This window comes from Vanessa cardui, chromosome 9, assembly GCF_905220365.1.
Source record: "Vanessa cardui chromosome 9, ilVanCard2.1, whole genome shotgun sequence".
Classification (NCBI taxonomy): Eukaryota; Metazoa; Arthropoda; class Insecta; order Lepidoptera; family Nymphalidae; genus Vanessa; species Vanessa cardui.
In genome coordinates this window covers 14993970-15015286 of record NC_061131.1, presented here as the reverse complement: position 1 = coordinate 15015286, position 21317 = coordinate 14993970, and the positions used below count along the sequence as shown (strand labels likewise).

At 39.6% G+C, this 21317-nt stretch overlaps 2 protein-coding genes across 2 annotated transcripts; one reads left to right on the top strand and one right to left on the bottom strand.

Moving 5' to 3' along the window:
• Positions 1 to 54: 54 nt before the first annotated feature.
• Positions 55 to 1849, top strand: LOC124532247 (transmembrane protein 138-like). The gene is made up of 4 exons (XM_047107028.1): positions 55 to 281; positions 346 to 418; positions 535 to 706; positions 780 to 1849. The coding sequence occupies exons 1-4, from the start codon at positions 154 to 156 to the stop codon at positions 884 to 886; spliced, it is 480 nt and encodes a 159-aa protein (XP_046962984.1). The 5' UTR covers positions 55 to 153; the 3' UTR covers positions 887 to 1849.
• A 109-nt stretch (positions 1850 to 1958) lies between these two features.
• Positions 1959 to 19461, bottom strand: LOC124532484 (E3 ubiquitin-protein ligase listerin). The gene is made up of 25 exons (XM_047107394.1): positions 19261 to 19461; positions 18845 to 19048; positions 18458 to 18589; positions 18018 to 18152; positions 15724 to 15836; positions 13406 to 13591; positions 13020 to 13179; positions 12588 to 12654; positions 12359 to 12476; positions 11248 to 12085; positions 10943 to 11132; positions 9795 to 9952; positions 8440 to 8564; positions 7427 to 7919; positions 6690 to 7109; positions 6105 to 6280; positions 5857 to 6040; positions 5500 to 5686; positions 4666 to 4887; positions 4149 to 4275; positions 3763 to 3906; positions 3537 to 3688; positions 3060 to 3457; positions 2814 to 2981; positions 1959 to 2735 (listed from the first exon to the last, which is right to left on the bottom strand). Exons 1-25 carry the CDS (start codon positions 19303 to 19305, stop codon positions 2676 to 2678), a joined length of 5202 nt encoding a protein of 1733 aa, XP_046963350.1. The 5' UTR covers positions 19306 to 19461; the 3' UTR covers positions 1959 to 2675.
• Positions 19462 to 21317: the final 1856 nt, after the last annotated feature.

The window sequence follows — 21317 nt, the reverse complement described above, 5'->3', positions numbered from 1 at the left end:
ATTTATGTTGGCAGTTCGTATTTTTATTGATGGTGAAGACAGTGACGTACTTGTATATATGACGTCACAAACGGATGTCAAATAAATTTGTCAATAAACCGAACCTAATGTTTTCAAATCCATAAGTCTACATTAGCGTTTAGATTAAAAAAAATGAAATTATCAACTCCGAGATACACATTTTGTTTGATCAGTCAATTGACGTTTATGTTCTGTGATCTTATATTTAATTGCGTGAGTTTATTTCCCAAGAGTCGCGATGGCTTACTCGTTTTATTTATGTAAGTAAATAATTACTTTTTAATTTAAAATAAAATAATAATATATAATCGTATGATTTTTTAGATTTCAGGACTTATTTCTTGTTCTCTCCATTACTACAATGCTTATGACATTTTTCACTACATATTTATTTCAAGTAAGTTGTACTGTTTGTAGTATATAATATATAAATAATAATGAAATAATTTCGAATCTAAAACTATCTAAATAAGTGATTTAATGTAATTATAATTTTTGGTTGGTGGTTTTCAGGCTGGTTTAGTAGAAGTTCTAATACGAAAGTTTCGCGCAGCTGGTTCTGTTATAATGGCATATGTAGCAGCAAGCATAATTCTACATGCTGTTTGGCTCTTGGAAAAATGGGGTGATCCTGAATCAGTCTCAACACCAATGCTCATTGTTCTCTTTACCATACACAGATGCTGTAAGTATATTTCGCCAATAGACTTCAGTTCTTAAATAAAAGATTCAAATATTAATTGTTCCACATTTCACAGTGTCACCATGGTATTACTTTTTCTACAAACGAGCAGCACTACGAGTCAGTGATCCACGTTTTTATGAAGATATAGATTGGATTAATCAACAGTTACAATCTCATTAAATGATGCAAACTAAATTTATAACATATATAATATACGTCAGACTTTAAAATTTGATTCATCAGATTAGATATTATTTTAAGATAAATTTCAGAAAATTTCTGTAAAATTGACAAACTGATAAACTATATAAAAAATCTAATATATATTTTAAGTAAGGATGAATGAAAATTTTATAAGCAGACAAAAATCATTACATTAAATATGGACTGAATTATTATAACCAAAGATAAAAATAATAAAAAAATGTGCACTTGCTTAAAACAAGTAGAGTCTAGTCATTAAATAATTTTAATCTTGTCAAAAATCTCTAGTCATATAAATTTTACCTAATTTAGACCTTACCCTGGAATCATAAAATTCCTTTAACATATAAGTGTCTTAAATTATATAATAAATATTAATTTTAATAACGGAATGATTAAATATTAATAATGAAATGTTATTTGGAAATATTAGGACACAAAATATTAATATGTGAAAAGCATTTAATTGTTAAAGGAAAACCCACAAGCTAGAATAACTAATAATTCTAACTCATACTGTGTTACAATATATTGAGATAAGAATATTTTCGAAGGTTGCTCCTTATGTGTATGTAATAGTAATCCTCAATAGTTGAAATAGCATCAGCTGGGTAATAAGTGACATGTAAAAAATAAAATTTGACCATGTTATTAAAATGAAACCAATTTATAAAGTTAATTCTTGAATTATATAAGTAAAGGTATTAAATACTAAAAGAATAAGATTAAATGATAGATAATTATGATTCAATCTCATTTATTTCATAACATGAATTTTGTTTATAAAAACTTTGTGTTTAAAAACTTACCTTTAAAATCAACAATATGTACACAATCCATTTATTGTACAATATTTTATTAGTATAATAACATGATCCTTTTATACAAAACTGTTGGTCCTACAGACCGTTGAAAAAATAAACTATGTGTTAACTTGAATGAGAAATTTTTATTTTTAAATGATGCTTATTAATTTTAAAATTAATATCTTAACAGTAAAAATATAGTAAAAATTGTCATTCTTCTAAATAATTACAACCTTCATGATAGTTACAATTAATTTATTGACAAACCAACACATATATTAATGTTATCTTTTGCACTATAATCGTAAAATCATTGAACCTGAAAAAGTGAATAATTGCCTGCGAGTTCCCTGCTTTCATATTTTTGTTTATTTCTAACATATCTTTCTGGCAATATACTGCCTGTTAGGAAATACAGGATACACTTTGAAAACAGCGACTATAAAGGCGAAAGTTACAAGTAAAATCACTTTGGAAACTTCCGTATATTACAAACTTCTCTGCAACATCTTCGCTTTATATCTTAATTTTACAATTTTTTTCGTTTTTTATTCCAAAATTTCATTTAAAACGTAGGTACGATTGAAGACGGCTGTGTTGAATATAACATCTAGATAACATACCTAACACCAGTTAATTGCGCGGTCGCAGTTAGGTAAATGTGAATCGTGAGTGTTTTTTTTAAAATGACATGATATGTTTTTATAATACAGTGATAATGATTACGTCTATTTAAATCCCGAAATTAAAAAATATCATAGTATAAAAGAAAACAACAAAATGTTCGTAATAAAATTACTCAATTTTGTGTTAGGTTATCACAAATATCAAACAACGAGTACATTTCGGTAATGTATTTGGTATAGTTGGAAGGAGTTTGAGTGTTGGACGATTTGCGCGCATGTGCTCTGCAGCCGCGCCGTCCTGACATCGCTCGAGCCGAAGGATGGTGGGCTTTATCAAAATTTCGTACGACAGAGAGGACAATTGGACTTGTTGCTAGTGGAGAACCATTTCCGCTGCAAAAGGAAATAAACGACAAATTAGTACGTTTTACTTCCAACTGGACGTATAAGCGACGACAGCTCGGGGCGCACCAGACAAGGCGAGTGGAACTTGTTCCGGCACTGGTGGCACGGCACGGTCGGCAGGCGGCCCGTCGACGGGTGCATGCGGCAGTAGCAGATGTAGCACTGCGGCGAGCTCTGCACGCGCGCCGTCACCGCGCTGATCCACATCTTCAGCGCGTTCAGCAGCGTGCCGTTCTGCAACACGAGCCGTGGTCACACCGGGCGGCGACAACGGGCGCGGGGGGGCTTGGGGGGGGAGGTAGCGGCGCGCACCTGGTAGGCGAGGTAGAGCACGATCCACTGCGTGTCGGGCGCGGGCGAGTTCGGCGGCGCCGTGACCTGCGGCGGCACCAGCGGGTGCTCCTCCGCGAACTGCACCGTCAGCTCCAGCGTGCGCTCCTCCAGCTGCAGCTCGCAGCGCACCTCGGCGCGCGACCACTGGATGGTGACCTGCGAGTCGGGCAGCTCGTGCGCGCGGTCGCGCAGCTGCAGCAGCAGGCGGCGGCGCAGCGCGGGCGCCACGGCCGCGCGCACCACGCGCCGCAGCGCCGCCGCCGCGCGCACGCCCAGCGCGCCGCACCAGCCGCGCGCCTCGCCCGCCGCCGCGCCGCCCAGCGTCTCCGCCAGCACCGCGCACGCCAGCGCGCTCACCGTCTCGCCGTCGCAGCGCTCTGCCGGCCGCCGCGTACCGTTACACCCTCGCTCGCTATCGCCCGATCGGCTGGTATCGCGTATCGACTAGTCGCTCACTGTAAACGTCGAGGGCGGGCAGCTCGGAGAAGCAGCGCAGCCATCGCGCCGGCAGCGACGGCCGCTCGGTGCCCTCGAGCGCGGCGCGGAGCACGTCGGCGGGCAGCAGCCGGACGCAGCTCGACATCAGCCCCGCCGCGTACGCGCCCTCCCTGGTGGAGTGTGAGTACCGCGGTTAACCCGACTCGTTGCGCGTGAAACTTCAGATTCGCGAGGAGGTGGTCACCTGAGCAGCTCGATGTAGAACTGCGCGAGGTCCCCGCGCGCGCGCGCGCAGTGCCGCAGCAGCGCCACGGCCAGCAGCTGGTGTCCCAGCGCCACGCTGTGGCTGTCGGAGGGCGCCACCATCTCGCAAGTCCCCTCACACACGCTGCACGATACATACGCCGAGGAAGAAGGGACGTTACATTGAGCACTTCATTCGTGTTTTTGTTCGCGTCATCATCAAATTTATCATGAATCAAAATAATATAATATACTTGTAACTAACACACACTGATAAAAAAGTTTTTAAGTAATTTAAATGGACGTTGCTGGGTTTTACGTAATAGAGACTTAATCAGTTAGTAATAAAAAAACAGCATCCATTAAAAATAATGAAAGAATGCTCACTTTATATTCGACAAGGCAGCGTCGACGAGGTCCTGAAGGTGCACCAAAGTTTCGTCGTAGTAGGTGAGCGTGAACTCCGGCCGCGGGCTGTTGTCCTCGCGACCGCACCACTCCGCGAGCTTCTCGGCTAACGATAAAAAAAACATTGGTTGCCTGTAAAGTCGGTACACGGGCGAAAGTTTTACGTGACAACGACTTTGAGTGGTAAAATAATTTTAATGTGAATATTCATTCGTATAGAAGAAAGAAGGATGAAATAATAGTAACAATTTAAAACATTTATTTATACAAAGAATTATATTTAAAAAATTAATTTATACAAAGAATCTCGCACTGAATTTTGTCTGTCTCTCTCGCTCTTAGGCGTGCCTCTCACTCGCTCTCGTTGTGAGCGCATAACGTGAGCGGAGCGTAACGCAGTTTCTTGAAGTGTTACCCGGCAAACCAATTTATAAGACGTTGTCACGTCAAAACTCAGTTAAAAGGTCGAGCGACCGGATCCAACGGTCGCCCTCACCGTCGTGCAGCACCAGCGGCTCGGCGAGCAGGTCGAGCGTGGCGAAGGCGAGGTACTTGAGCGCGGGGTGCGCCACGCCGCGCAGCGCGGCGCAGGCGGCGGCGCACGCGGCGCGCAGCGACAGCGCGGCCGGCGCGCGCGCCCACTGCAGCCGCGCGCCCGCCGCCGCCAGCGCGCCCACGCTCGACACGCGGCACGACGTCATCGGCCTGCCGTCCTGCTCTGTCGCAACGTAAACGCCGTTACGTCAGATAGCTATTTCGTGCCCCTTGTCATACGTAGTCATACGTACTTAATGCTCAAGGGACAGGGTCGATTCGTTTGTGATGAGTGCATGATAATTTATCGAGCTGTAGAGTTGATCGACTACATTAAAATGTAATGTATAATAACTAAAATCGTTTCAATAGCTGTTATCTTATAGCTTAAGATCCCAGGGCCGCCAGACGTCACGTATTTTCTGACGAATGAAATGTGGACGATCAAGTAATGTTAGTATGTACTAATAACGCATGCCTACCTGCTACTTTGCTTAGACGGCCAATTTTCAGGTATCAGAATTTACGTTAAGTTAAGGAATTATTTTGGGAGCTTTAAAGCGTCTGCAAAGCAATACGGCCGACGGAAAGTGTGTGGGAGTATTGGCAACTTATTGTTAAGGATATTGCCTAAAATATACGTAAAAATCAGCTTGGAGAATTTACGTGAGGTAAGTAATGTTTTTACGTACCTTGATTCCTGATTCCACATTTCATTCGTCAGAAAATACGTGACGTCTGGCGGCCCTGGGATCTTAAGCTATTAATATTAGTAAAATAGTGGACTCGGACTCACTTAGCATTATCATCAGTAATTCGAATAGATTTTTATTCAAGTCTGGCGCGAAGATGTCCGCCCACTCCGTGGGCAGCGCCAGCACGTGCGCGCTCGGCTGCCGGCGCTCCGCCTCCGCGCGCACCCCGCTCACGAACTCGTGCACGGCGCCGAACAGCTCCAGCACCGCCCGCGCCACGATCGCCACCTACGCCCGAGCGATTTATCGCGTCAAACACGTTACTTGAGATTCGGTCCCCGGTGGCGCAAAGTCACACGATTTTTTTAAGGTTTCATTGGACCCTCATTATGTTTAGACAAATTATTGAGATACATTTGCGACATCGTTCGAAACCCGTTCCCTTCGGAGGCACTCACCTTGCAGCACCACCAACGATGCGCGCTGAGCCGCAGCGAGGTGACCAGCGAGCACAGCGTGATGGTGGTGAAGTCCCACTGGTGGGCGCCCAGCTCCCAGCCGCGCGAACGCACGCCCTCGGTCAGGAATTGCACGATGGCCGCGTTGCTGACGATCTGGCTCCACGGCGCCGCCGTCAGGTCCCTGCGGGCAGCGAGGCCGTCAGGCCGGGCGGCGCGGCGAGCGGGCGGGACGGCGCCCAACTTACGTCTCGTAGAGCATGATGTGGTTGTGCTGGTAGTACAGGTCGATGACGACGTCGGCGGGCGCGGCCTGCAGCGCGGCGGCGGCGCGCGCGCGCACGGCGGGCTCGTGCGCGTGCGCGCGCCACACGCTGCGCAGCATCAGCAGCGCGCGCGACCGCTCGCTCGGCGCCGCGTCGGCCTGCCGGGGGGGGCCGGGATTATTGGTTTATAACATATTCTAAGAGCTGAGATGGCCCAGTGGTTAGAATGCGTGCATCTTAACCGATGATTGCGGGTTCAAACCCAGGCAAGCACCACTATAAATATGTACTTAATTGTGTTTATAATTCATCTCGTGCTCGGCGGTGAAGGAAAACATCGTGAGGAAACCTGCATGTGTCTAATTTCATCGAAATTCTGCCACATGTGCATTCCACCAACCCGCATTGGAACAGCGTGGTGGAATACGTTCCAAACCCTCTCCTTAATGGAAGAGGAGGCCTTATCTCAGCAGTGGGAAATTTACAGGCTGTTACTTTACTTTACTTTTTTTACTTTACATATTTCTAAGCTATTCGATGACGACGTTGTAAGGTGCGCCGCGGTACCTGCAAACTATGGAAGAATCCACTCCCGGTGATCATTTTCTCCAGCTTCGACATGTCCAAGTTTTCGATGACGCTTTGGTACTCGTCGCTTTCGTTTTCGGGAGTCTTATTTCTAGTTTCAGAGTCGTCCTCTTTTTCACTTTTCTCGTCGCAAACTTTACCGTCTTCCGGTCTGTCGTCGAAGCTTGTTTGACTTTCGGGCGTTTCGTTTTGACTCTCGCGAATCCTGTGAGCTATTTTATTCATTTTGACGACGAATAATTTCTTAGCATACGACCAGTAGTAACCTTTTGTGATCGCGTTCTCGTGTATGTAGGACATGACTGCATTCTTTGTTTCTGGTGTGATTTCAGATAAAATATCTTCTATTAAATTTTCCATTCGTTCTTTACTTTTTTTTATTACTTCATAATCAGGCCACTACAAGAAATAATACAAATACTTTACTTTCAGTCATAATAAATTATAAAAATAATACATTCAATATTCATTTTAAAAATAAACTTTAAAAAATTAAACAACATGAATATAATACATTAAATGTAACATTGCATTATATACAAACTTTTCCATAATATTAAACTCTTTGCTGAGTGAAAGATAATATCTATTCAAGTAAATGTTCTAAACATGTACCAAAGTACGTAAAGACGAATATGTGTAGCTACTTAAAAAAATCGTTGCTACTTAAAAAAATTAAATCTTCAAGTTTACGACTTTAACTTTTAAAAACTCACAAAAGCATATTTGTCGTAAAGCACGCTGAGAACCGCATATTCGTAGAGCACCCGATTCAACTTCGCTTTGAAGTACTCCTCCGCCAACAACACATCGCACCAAGATTCGCTCTCATCGTCGTCTTCATCCGCGACCGCGTTCTTCGAGAGAATAGCTCGCAAGAAGGCAGCGCGGAATAAGCTCTCGTTGAGGAACAATATAAGATCCTTTTTCGTGAGCTCCTCGTGATCCTTGTCCGAATCTCTGACGACTGTTGCGATGAATTCGTTTTCGTCCTCGAAAGGACAATTGATGTTGCCCTCGATGCAGTCGCATCTCAGCGCGAACACTTCAATGGGCACTTCGGGTCTCTGCGTTTGCATCTCGAACAGCTCTTTGGTTTGGGATACTATTTCGCTGCCATTTTCGGGAGCAATATTTAGTCCGGATAAAAAGAGATACGGACACAATGACGCGGCGTGTTCGATACGTTTCATATCTAGTTCATCCGTGCTGGAAGAATACGTCATTAATGAATATCAGTAAAGGTATATTTTTAAATAAGTATGTTAGCGATTTTCGATGCATATACATCGTTGTGTATAATATATTTGTATGTGTGTGTACATGGAAGAGAAATGGCCGAAGAACAGGCCCCTGATGGATTACTAGTTGAAGGTCTCCTTCTGTTTAAATTTAATCCTCTGAATTCGCTAGTTTAGATAGGTAGTTTCAATGGTTATTGGTAGCTTTCAAACAATGCACACAAAGAAACGCCTCAGATATTTAAAAAAACGTACTTTAAGTATCCTTTCGAGCTTCAATATTGTTAACTTTTGTGAATTCAAATTGTGAACTGTGCACAAGTTAGCTACTGGGACTCGAAATACTATCCGGTTTAATGACAAAAATTTCCTGATATCCTGACGGATAGTAAGTATTAGCCCGGCCTAAGCAAACTCATATTCTCGCAAGCTCCCCAGCCGCAAGGAGCAGTAGACAGGCCAGCAGGCGCAACGGAGGAGGTTCTCACCGCGAGTGCACGTGTGCGTGCAGCGCCGCGCGCGCCAGCGACACCAGGCGCCCGCGCGCTTCTCCAGCCAGCGCGACCAGCGCGCCGCTCCACGCCGCGCGCGCACGCACGCCGGCGCCGCCCGCCTGCACACCGCACCGGTTACACTCACACCACTCACTGACCGCGGACTTAACCCGCGTCTCTAATATATCTCGGGTTGGGATGTGAAGGTATATTTAAGAAAATCCCATACGTTCCACTATAGTCTATTCCAATGGGAAGAGGAGAAAAGGTAAATAAACAACTTTGACCTTGAATTGATATGTCATTTGCGTTCGACTAGTGAGGTGAAAATAATTGAATGAATGGGTACTGAATGCTACGGTACGATATATTTTTGTGATTTTAAAAGTAATTTTCCGTTTAAACGAAGCCAGGTCGTAATAAAAAACTTTAGAGAATTCTGAATAAGCACCCGTGCACAAGATACGAAAGATGAGAGACGAATGTCTTTCTTACCATTGTATTATTTTCAAAACTATAAAATTGCTTTCCATAAAACTGATTTACATTTTGAGATAAGAGTTTTTTTTTTCAGTAAAATAATTGTTTTAACATTTTTGGTAAAAATGTTATTTTTATGTAAAAACCTTACCTACTGTATAAAAATTAACTTTTTTATCTATCGTTAGGTAACTTTTTACGTTTCTAATAAATAATTAATATTATATATTACAACCAATTAAATAAATATATATTTTAAAAAATATCTATCATGAATCTTAATATAAAACTAAAATAATGTATATTTTTTATCTCTATAAATTCATTCAGTCTACATTCGTTTAGCGAACATCCTTCGTCTAGGCCTTTATTTTAAATTTTCGTCATCGAAAAATGGCGTCTTGAAAGTCGACAAAACTGTTTTCGTTACTTTGGAAGTGAAATTATAGTGGATTTATGTAGTTTAATGAAATATTGTTGTATTACAAATGAAGATATATTAATCAAGAACTGTTTGTAGTTAATCATATAGCGGAATTATCAACAAAACACTTGTGATATTGAAAAATACGATATGTTTTAAATGTTTCCTTTTGTCATTGGAATGGACTATATATTCATTCATCGAGTTATAACCTGTCAGCATCCCAGCAGTGGGAGAGACTATCACCATGAATTACACAAATTGATATTGCACACTATAATTTAAAAAAGATTTACTTAAAATTGAATTTTCACGTAAATATCCGAACAGTCGAAGTCTACTGATATCAGACTATTATACCACTCATGATCGACAGCATAAAACATATTTCATACTGAACCAAATATCCACGAATAAAACACGCGCAAATAGCTGGCGTACTCACGGGATGCTCGAGCGACACGCGGAACAGCGCGTCGTGCAGCGGCAGCGCCAGCGCGCACGGCGCCAGCGCGGCGGCCGCCCGCGCCGCGCGCGCGCTTCTCGGCGCCGCGCTCAGCTCGCGCACCGCACGCGCCACGCCGCGCTCGCTCAGCGCCGCCTCTGCGCGGGCACATCGGATTATCGCACTACTAATCTACACTAATATTATAAAGAGGAAAACTTTGTTTGTTTGGTTGTAATGAATAGGCTCAAAAACTACTGGACCGATTTTAAAAATTCTTTCACCATTCGAAAGCTAAATTAATCCCGCATAACATAGGCTAAATTTTATTTTGAAAAAAATAGGGTTCCGTAAGATATTCTGGGTTTTTCGGACAAAAAAGGAAAAAATCTACCAAAAAATTTTGATTTGATTGATTTTTTGCGTATTATGCCTAAACTATAAAAGATAGAACTATAAAATGTTCTAACTCCGGTCTTTAGAGGGTATAATGGCCTCCGACCCTAAGAACCTCATCAGATTCGTGGCTGATGTTGGTCTGGCTGAGGCGTTGTGATCACGAATTTGAGGTTTATCACAATAGATCCAAGCGCCGGTTGCAGTAATTCTTCAAATGTGACCGTGCCTCAACAGTAGGGATATTAGAAGACTGATTATGAACCGTTATCTACGCGGGCGAAGCCGCGGGCGACCGCTAGTATGTGTATAAGATAGGTTATTGAGGATGCTCAAAATGAACCACAAATTGTTTCTCTGAAAATACAAAGATTTGTTTTATTTAACACGCCTTTACAATATCATCACAATTATCATTAAACTATTACAATTATACATTTATCTTACCTGAAAATACAAAGAAACGACATTTAAAGTTCACTAATATCGCCTCCTCTATTATATATTTTTATTTTCTTACAAAATCAAAGTTCAAATAATCTAAACGTTATCCGTCATTCTGTCATTCAACCATCATAATGCGCGGCAAACTGACTTTCAGTTACAGATTAAAAACGCGCGGAGCGCAGCAAATTTGGAATAATGAAATGTCATTTCATTACATGTGTAGCTATATTATTATTGTTCTATTTATCCACATTTAGCTTGTACGCGCGCGCTTGTAACTTGCTGGTTAAATCGATGCGACCTACCTCCCGTGTCGTCGGGACTCAGACACTTTAGAAGCATATTATCCGCATCGCTGTCCTCCTCTCGCTTGCAAAGTGCGACGACGGTGTCCTCAACGACGTCGCTGCGCAGCCATCTCTTTCCCGCAGCCGACGAGCGGTGCGGGTGCGACAGAGTCCGCGATATGCACCATTCCACCACAAATGGAGGAAACTGCGGAACGAACGTCAAATTTAAATGTGTCGTTTTACGTTAGTGTAATACTTCTATATTGACTAAAGCAATTTGAGTTTGAGTTAACATTAGTGAGTGGCGTCGCCGATCGTACCTGTTGAAAAGACTTGAACATCCCGTCTTGTTCTTCCTCGGTTAAATATTTGAGAATAATGAATATGAGATCTACTAGCGCTTTACATCTCATGGTGTCGCCGGCCAGCCAGCTCCTCAATACAGCATCATACAATCCATAAACTGAATCTTGATTGAAGTGTCTCGCCAGCGCCAGGAATAAATTCTTACTTTCAAATTTTATCATGAGCGTGATCAAAGACGTGAAGACAGCTTGAGAGACTTGTTTCTCGCGAGCAAAGTCGAAGTATTTGCAGCAAGTGCTCTCGACTACCTCGTTTAAATTGTGGTCGAATCTTTCTATTAAAGAGACGTCGCATTGCTCTGTTACGGCTGGAGGCGGATCTTCGACGTCCGGCGACTTTTCATCTGCAAACTGAATACGATGTTGCTTTTTGCCGTCTTGTAGGAAGGCTGTCTTCAAAGTTTGCAATAGAAGCATATGTGATTCGATCAATTGCACGATATCATCTTTGTCGACCGTTAATTTGTCTATCTGCGTAGCTATCGTAGAGCCAATGTTCAACCAAAAATTTCGTATGAGTTGGTCGTATTTCTCACTGTTTTCTTGTTTGGTTTGTTTGAGCCAATATTTGACCAACGATGCCATCGTTGTTGACGAATGTTTTATTAAGTGATTTTTCACTTGCGTGTCTGCGTATTCAAATATTTTTTCAAGCCAAGTCCGATGCACGAAAGTCACTACTTCTATGATGTATTCGTGTTGCTGAATCGACAAATATCGAAGACATTCTTCTAGAATATTTATCCAGGTTTGTCTTTCACTTTTCGAACTTATTAGTATTTTGTTGTTAAACCTAAAAATAAAGAGTATAAAAGTAAAAGTATTCAGTGAGTAAACACTTATTCTAAAGTTTTGTTTAAATCCAACTTAAGGTTTACACTTAAGGTCAGTCAATTATGGTGTATTAAAAAGGCTTTATTATGTATTATTATAAGAAAGTCTTTTTATATTTTCTTAATTTACATATAGAAGTAAAAAATACATATATTTATATATAAACATTTTTTCTCTGTTTAGGCCCCTAGCGGGTATGGGCCTATAGGTATATTTAAATTACTGTACAAACCCATTAAAAATTGCGCTGAAGAATGCCATGTAGAAGTCCTTGGTTATTAAATCAGCCGGTAACTTGGCCAACAACGGCAGCAGCATATTAGACAATAGCCGAGCGTCACCCCATCCGCCTGATTAATTAAAAATGAAAATTATGCAATAAAATTAAGAAACAATTACACAACAAAATGTAATAAGAAAAATTTAAAATATCAGTTTCAAAAGAAAGGGCCAATTATTACCGTTTTCTATAACTTCCAGAAGTCGCTTCATAAGTAGATCTTTTTTATCCAGCCACGTGTGCCACTCCTAGAAATTTAATAAGATTCATCAAAAACATTTTTTACGGCTGATAAGTGTCGTAAAGATTAGGAAGCTCAAGTGGCAGTGGGCCGGCCATATTTGTTGCAGAACCGATAACCACTGGGGAAAACGTGTTCTAAAGTGGAGATCTTGGCAAACGTAGTGTAAACTTGCAAATCGGTTTTTCACAGCAATTATTCGGATAGGGCATACTGGCACCAGATGACGAGCGGCCACCGCTGCCCATTGACACTGGCGCACTGAGAAATTATAACCACTCCCTCAATCGCAAACTCTCGCACGAATGCTCCAAAAAGCTCGCCTCGCTCCAGCTCCCGATTAAAATGAACAAATCAAAACCGGCGCCTGACCTCCCGGCAGTGCATGACGTGCAGCAGCGCGGCCCAGCGCTGCGCCGCCACGCCGCCGCCCTCGGCGCGCGCCAGCAGCGCCCGCAGCGCGCGCGCGCCCGCCGCCCGCCGCGCGCCGCCCCGCGCCGCCGCGCGCCCCGCCGCGCCGTACCACGCCGCCCTGTCGCCGCAGGCTAGCTTACACTCGAGACTCGTCGCATCGAGGTGACCGGAGGTGACCCGTCCTCTCGATGCGACGGTGACAAATTTTATATTTGAAACGGAAGTTGCTCGAATCCCGGGAACTGACGTATTGATCCGGTGTCGCATAAAATTCGGACAAGGAGTTCGTTTGCAAAACCGGTAGCCCACCGCTGGCAGGCTCCGGCGGGATCCGGTGAGCTCACCTGATATTTTGCGACTGATGAGCGGCCAGCTTCCAGAATGCATTCGCCTGCAGCAGCGGCCCCATCGCGTCCCACAGCCAGTCGTCGTGGGCGTCCGGCAGTTCGGTTAAAAATAAATCCAGCGCTTTCAAGCTGCTGCATAGAACACGCGCGATTTGAATTTCGCGTTCCTCGGGGTTGTCAAGTCTGTAATGTAATATTTTATTTCAATATAAATTTAAATGATCAAACTTTTATTAGTTGATCCTATTATATTAATTATCATTACACATATAAATTATAATAATACAAGTAGAAACAATACATATCTTAAAGTATTTCTTGTACCAATTACAACATAATTATAAAGCTATTGTATAGAAACACAGCCTGCTATTCCCTTTGGAAGAAACTTTGGAATTTGCAATATTTCACCAATGTACCAATATAATGTATGTGTATACACTATTTGAAAATATCTATTGTTTATTCTTAGACCGGGAGATGATAATGACAAAATATTTGGTCATTTGTACCAGTATGGCGGTTCTTCAGGGGTCTAATCACGTAAAGGCAAAAAGGAAAATGATGGTCGTAGCGCTCGCACCGGCGGCCCACTCGCGTGGGCGTTAATCGAACGCGTCGGAAAAATAACGAGTGTCGAACGATTTGTTCCAAAAAATGCTTGTATTTTCAGATAGTCCAAAAAAAAGAAGTAGGCGGTAGCGTAATGCCATACTTCTCGGGTGTGGCTTACAGCCCACCATTCCGACGCGAATGCGTTAATTTTAATAGAACAATTCAACCATTTGTACCAGGCTAATTTTTGCATAGCTAATCATCGTCGAGTAGCCATTCACGAAAATCACCTTGCCATACTTTTCCGACTGTTCCCAATGGCCGCCATACCACTGCAAAGGCGTAATTTTTTTTTTTTTTCGCCAAACGATTTGTACCAGTATTGCATTTGGATTTTTGGAAAGTATTTGGTAAAATGTGACCGTTATTATATTTCCCATACTTCTAGTACGGGGAAAAAGTGCTGCCATACTTGAATTACTTAATTATTTAACACCTTTTTAAAATACGACTGTAAAACAAGTAAAATCATTTTTTACATCATGGCATCATTGTATTCTCGTCATTTGGATGCAATTGTACGTAAAAAAAAATATTACAGATTGTAAACATGGGGCGGATGAGTGTCGGACTTGAGCTAAAAGGTGAAAAAGAAAAACAAAATTGGATGATTTGTACCAGTATGGCATTTGGATTTTTGGAAATTATACGATACGATGAGACTATTATTATATTTGCCATACTTGTAGTAGAGGGAAAAAGTGGCGCCATACTTCATCAAAGATCAGGATTAGATTCATTTTTATCTTTCGACATGTTTTCAAGGTACAAGACATAAAATCATTTGTTACAGTATGGCATCATCGTATTCGGTTCTTTTGGAAAAAAATGAACCTAAAAAAAATAATCCCATAGTATAACTATATTATACAACGTAACATCTGCTTATAAGGCAAGATTGCCGCCACTTAGGCGTTTGAAACTTTATATTTATATTCGTTAAACCTCAAACTTACAGGAAAAATTAGTGCCATACTGGTACAAATCGTTCGAATTACGAATAAAATCTAAGATTTTGAAAAAATATTGTTCACATTCGCCGCCTCCCACAGGTATGGCATTGTCAGACTTCTATTTATGATCATACAGGGAATTGTTAAAAAAAGTTTCAGGGTGGTACGAATCGTTTGGCGATAAAAAAAAATTACTCCTTTGCAGTGGTATGGCGGCCATTGGGAACAGTCGGAAAAGTATGGCAAGGTGATTTTCGTGAATGGCTACTCGACGATGATTAGCTATGCAAAAATTAGCCTGGTACAAATGGTTGAATTGTTCTATTAAAATTAACGCATTCGCGTCGGAATGGTGGGCTGTAAGCCACACCCGAGAAGTATGGCATTACGCTACCGCCTACTTCTTTTTTTTGGACTATCTGAAAATACAAGCATTTTTTGGAACAAATCGTTCGACACTCGTTATTTTTCCGACGCGTTCGATTAACGCCCACGCGAGTGGGCCGCCGGTGCGAGCGCTACGACCATCATTTTCCTTTTTGCCTTTACGTGATTAGACCCCTGAAGAACCGCCATACTGGTACAAATGACCAAATATTTTGTCATTATCATCTCCCGGTCTATCTTCTATAAATTCAGATCCCTATCTCATCATGAAGTACACAACAGTCCCATCACTTTATAATCAATACCATGAGAATATTAAAAAATCAGTATTTTTATTTAGCTATAAATATTTATACTAACTTTTTACTGAGCATGGCTTCCGCATTGCCCGTAAGGTTGTCAATGAGTAACGTTATGATTTCAGATTTACAGAACGAGATTGCTTCCCCTAATTTGCTCTCAGGAAAAGTGCTCTGAAATATAAAACATTTTGGTTACACTTATATCACACATTTTACTTTAGGTGTGTTAGGTAATGAGATGGGCTATTCAATTAAGAATGATATCAAGCCGGAGCCCATTGGCTTGATATTATTCTTAATTGAATAGCCCATCTCATGTTTAATAAAATTCTAAGTTAGTAGTGATAATACATTAAATTAGATAGTCGGGTAGTACATCAGACCCCAATAATTATAGACCCATCTCTGTACTACCAACTCTTAGCAAGATCTTTGAAAAATTATTACTAAATCAAATACTAGTACATTGTAACAAGAACAAGTTGCTACACAAGAAACAATTTGGATTTACAAGGGGTCGCTCGACAACTGACGCCGGTATTGAGCTCATAAAAAATATCTACAAGGCCTGGGAGGAGTCACAGGATGCCTTGGGGATTTTTTGTGATTTATCTAAGGCCTTTGTGAGCAACACGAAACCTTGGTCCGGAAGATACGACATTATGGAGTCAGGGACACTGCACTCAGGCTGCATTTCGTATCTGAGCAATCGGATTCAGAGGGTTGATGTAAGTGGAAAGAGATTTCCCGGGGCTCAGGTTACTGTGAGGGTCCCTCAAGGATCAATTCTTGGTCCATTTCTCTTCCTTGTTTATTTAAATGACCTACCACATCTCTTAGGTGATAAACTCGAGATAGTATTGTTTGCTGACGATACTTCTTTAATTTTTAAAATAAAAAGATGTCTTTTAATGTATGACGATGTGAACAATGCTCTCTCGGAAATAGTACATTGGTTTAGTGTCAATAATTTAATGTTAAATAGTAAAAAGACAAAATGTATTAATTTCACTACTCCCAATGTAAGATGTGTCAAAACGAATGTACTTTTAAACGGGGAAGCATTAGATGTATCAGAGTCAACAGAGTTCCTTGGTATGACAATTGACTCTAAGCTCCAATGGGGCCCCCATATAAGTAGATTGGCAAATAGACTCAGCTCTGCAGCCTATGCGGTAAAAAAGATTAGATTCTTGACTGATGTGGATACAGCTCGCCTTGTGTATTTTAGCTATTTCCACAGTATTATGTCGTATGGCATCCTACTCTGGGGTAATGCAGCTGACATTAATACTATTTTTGTACTGCAGAAGAGGGCTTTTCGTGCAATTTATAACCTGGGCCCAAAAGATTCGTTAAGATGTAAATTTAAAGAAATTAAAATAATGACTGTCGCTTCTCAATTTGTTTTTGATAATGTTATGTATGTACGCAAAAATATAAATGATTTTTGAAAATTGTGACGTACATTCGATTAATACTAGGAACAAGAATAAACTTGTTACGCCTAGTACACGATTACACAGGGTTAGTAACTCTTTTTTGGGGCAATGTACACGTTTTTACAACAGGATCCCAGAAAACGTTCAACAATATTCAATTATAAAATTCAAAAGAATCGTTAAAGAGCGTTTGTGTGCTAAAGGATATTAAAGCACTAATGACTTTCTAGTTGACTGCACACCTTGGGAATGAGATGATCGCCTCTAGGCTGTTTCAAATAACAAGAATATGTTTATTGTTGTAAATTATAAATTGACATAATAAAAAAAAAAAAATCTCGCTGAGTTTCTTTCGCCGGTTCTTCTCAGGTCTGAGGTATAAAGGTATTACATTCCGAACCGGTGGTAGATTTTCGACAATCAATAGAAATGTGTAAACACTTCTATTTTGAATAAAGGTTTTTGACTTTGACTTTGATAGTAGTGTTAAATAAGCACCCAAAAGCATTCCATAGGACTCGTGAGGCAAGTGTGATGGTGGTGTGAAGAGTCAGGGTAAAAAAGACAGTGCATAAATAAAATCCAAGACTCAAAATCACACCTAGACTAAAGGTTGCCATCTCACAAGTAATATTCATTTTATTTTTTTCTCTCATAAATGTATTATCCCATTAAATATTATTAATACAATATAAGTGAAATCTAAATATGTGGGGGATGAAATATTACCCCTCGATTGTGCATTGAGAGGTAATATTTCATCATAATATGTAGGGTACTAGCCACTGAATAATATGTGCTTGATACAACCATGCTAATTTTACATAATGAATAATTATATTTTATATATTTCATAATATTACGAGTAGCACTCTATCACTTCCACTGCAGTCACAATCACTCAGCGTACCTTGAGCTGCGCGTGCGCCTGCGCGCTGACGGGCGCGTGGTCGTCGTGGCGCGCGAGCAGCCAGGCGGGCAGCAGGCGCCGCAGCTGGGGCGCCGCGCGCCGCCCGCTCGCCGCCAGCAGCGCGCCGTGGCACAGCTGCCGCCCGAGCCAACAGAACACATACACTTACTATCCCACATCTATATTTCCAACTAATTCAGTATTGGCTATTCTATTCGGCTTCATGACATGTGATTATAGAAAGTAAATAAATTGTCTTATCATTCTAACATTACATATTCATTATTGTTTGTCATATTTTATTCTACTTGAAATTTCCGTGTAATTTTACTGGTAAATATCAAGGCTCCAAAATATATGCACTACTTAAAAGTAAGTATTTAATAATAAAATGAAAATTAAAAGCCAAAAAGCAAGAAAATGTTATTTTCATTTTATACCTGAGCCGCTTCCCGCACTCTCCTATCACTGTCAATAATCAAAGTTTGGTAGAAGTGAGCCCAGCTCGGTAAAGCTGCTACCACTTCATCAACATTGCTATTTTTTACAAGTTCAGTCAATTCCTGTAGAGCCTGGAAATTAATATATAAATTTGCAAAATGTCTATTGTATTTTTTATTTCGTCGCACTAATTTCACTATCATTTTTTATATTTACAAGCAACTGAAACAGACTGGCTGGTTGAAAACGCAGAAGCATTATGGCAACCACTTCCAGAATTTCATTTAGTTGTGAAATAAAGCACTTACTGTTCAATTTTTATATTTGAGAATGTATTAATAGGGGCAGTTAAAATTTACTTAATTGTTTAGTGTTGTTTACATTACCTTTGTTTTAGTAATAGGATCCTTTTTGTTAAGCTTCTTGAAACATATTGAGAATTCAGGGCTGAGACCTAGGTCAATATTGGATACACTTGAGAGAGTTGAGAATAGCACCGGTAGAGGCTTGCCTTGGCCTAAGACTCCAAATGTTGAGTCCACTTTAATTGTATTACTTAAGAGTTCTGCGCTCCGACCGCTGCTCGAAGGCTGAAAGAAGAGGACAATCGTGGATCTTAGACAGTTTGTAAAATTGTAACGAATATACTTTAATTATATAGGTTACTTTTTAAACTTTTCAAGAAATGCTGTCGCAGTGATATAAAGATTGTTCTAAACGATATAATTGGAAAGAAACGACTATTGTATGGTCGTGCAAAATAGTTGTGTGAAGAAAAGATAATATTGATGCCTGCACTCACTCGAACATTGTTCTTAGTTCTTTGGCTCTGCTTTTTACCGCCCATTATTGTTACATATGAAAATAAATATATGTACTAATTTACAGAGAAACTGCATGTACTTAGGTCGATATGATAATTTTTAAAGTAATTTTGTCGCAAAACTGCTGGTTTGAACAAATGATGTTGACATAATTGCGACAATTTGTCAACTGAGTGCTGACTGGTACTGGCAGACAGGTGACGTTTGACACTTGACATTTACATTGTCATTTAATATAAAGTGCTACCAGTGGATGAATCAAATGACTGAATTTTTTTTTATTAACATAAGAATTAACAACATTAAATACATACAAATATGAACTAAAACTAGTTACTTATTTATTTATTTACTTTACTTACTATTACCAGCGATAGTTATCTCCTATAATCTAAAAGGCAAAATACACATAAAAACGTGTTTTGAATGGTATATCATATAAAATAATTATAATCTCAGATATTAAAAGTTAATAATTTGTTATGTTATTTATATTCGTATAATAAAGATATCATTAGATGAAATACATTTTTTTTGTTCATTAAACGATCAAAAGAAATTAATTAAGAAGTCTAAGAACAATCTTTACGGGATATTTATTCTAACATTATAATTTAAGTCATAAAGAAGAAAAATTCTATTTTTTCTTTTTGCAACACTTTACACATACCTGTTTTAAACTTTTTAAGTTTTTGTCGATGAATAGCGTTACCGGTACGCCGTACAATGTATTATCTATGGTCGTACGTTTTCGCGCTAATTTGAAGAAATAAGTAAGTACGTCGCATTGGTGATAATTAAAATATAGTTTTAGAATATTTACTAAATTATTAAAAAAGGGACCTCCTGCATTTAAAGGTTAATAGTTGTGTTGTTAACAGCAAAAGTATCCACGACTATTTTACATGAAATTTCTTCAGAAAGTATTGAAGAACATGATAACGGCTTGAATGTGAGAATTAATTCTTTATTTAAACATTTTGTATTGTTTTCATTGATGACACATTTATAGTAATTTATGACAAGATATTAGTTAATTTTTAGTTTTTTCTATAAACAGTTTATTCCATCTTAAGATTCCCCAAAACATCGCAGTTTACTGTTTTACTAATGTTAATTTGAGATTCGAGTATATTCTTGTATATTTTTAGGATAATTTACAAATAACTAATGGAGGTCGTGAATTTGATTTCATCTTTCCCATAGTAATTATCGATGGTGATCATTTATATTAGTTTTGAATGTTATTCATATCTATTGTAATACCAGTGTAAGCATTTTAGGAAAGATTTATAAATTAAAATTATTTAACAGCCCGACACGTATGAAAAACGAAATCAATCTTATTATAATATTTTATTCTTATATGTATATCTCAATTAAACTAAGTAAAACCATAAAACTATATATAGTTTCAAAGTAAGTAAAAAAAATATATTTTTTAATATGTACCATGATAATGTTGTAGCACAGTTAAACTATTGGAATAAATAAAAACACAAATAATACTCATATGAAAAAAGATGATTTCTGAGGTAAATATTTCTTTCCTTTGTAATAATATGAAAGTAGGGAATTTATTACAAAAATCATCAATGTTCGCGACTCCGTTCGCAGGACTCAAAGCCTCCAATCAAACGACCCTATTATTATATGATTGAAATATTAAATTTGTGTAGGTATGACTGCCAGGTAGCATCTTCACCTTCTTGTAGCATCACAGGCGCAACTCTGGAATTGATATGTCGATTGATTGATTTTTTTTCTTGTTTCATAGATGACTTATACGAGAATGTTCATCGCAAAGTTTGTTAAAATATGTAAGTATCTACTTTTTGTTTTAAAAAAACTAACCGTTCCTATAATGATTATATTCCTTCGATCTCGACCGCACCGTTCGATCTCCATCGTGACTTTACTTACTTACTACTTAATAATTATTGTAAGCGTTGACAAAAAAAAACTATATTTACTTAAAAAGTCTAACTATCTTTCCAACTAAATGAAAGTAATGTTTGAAAAATGTTTTTAACTA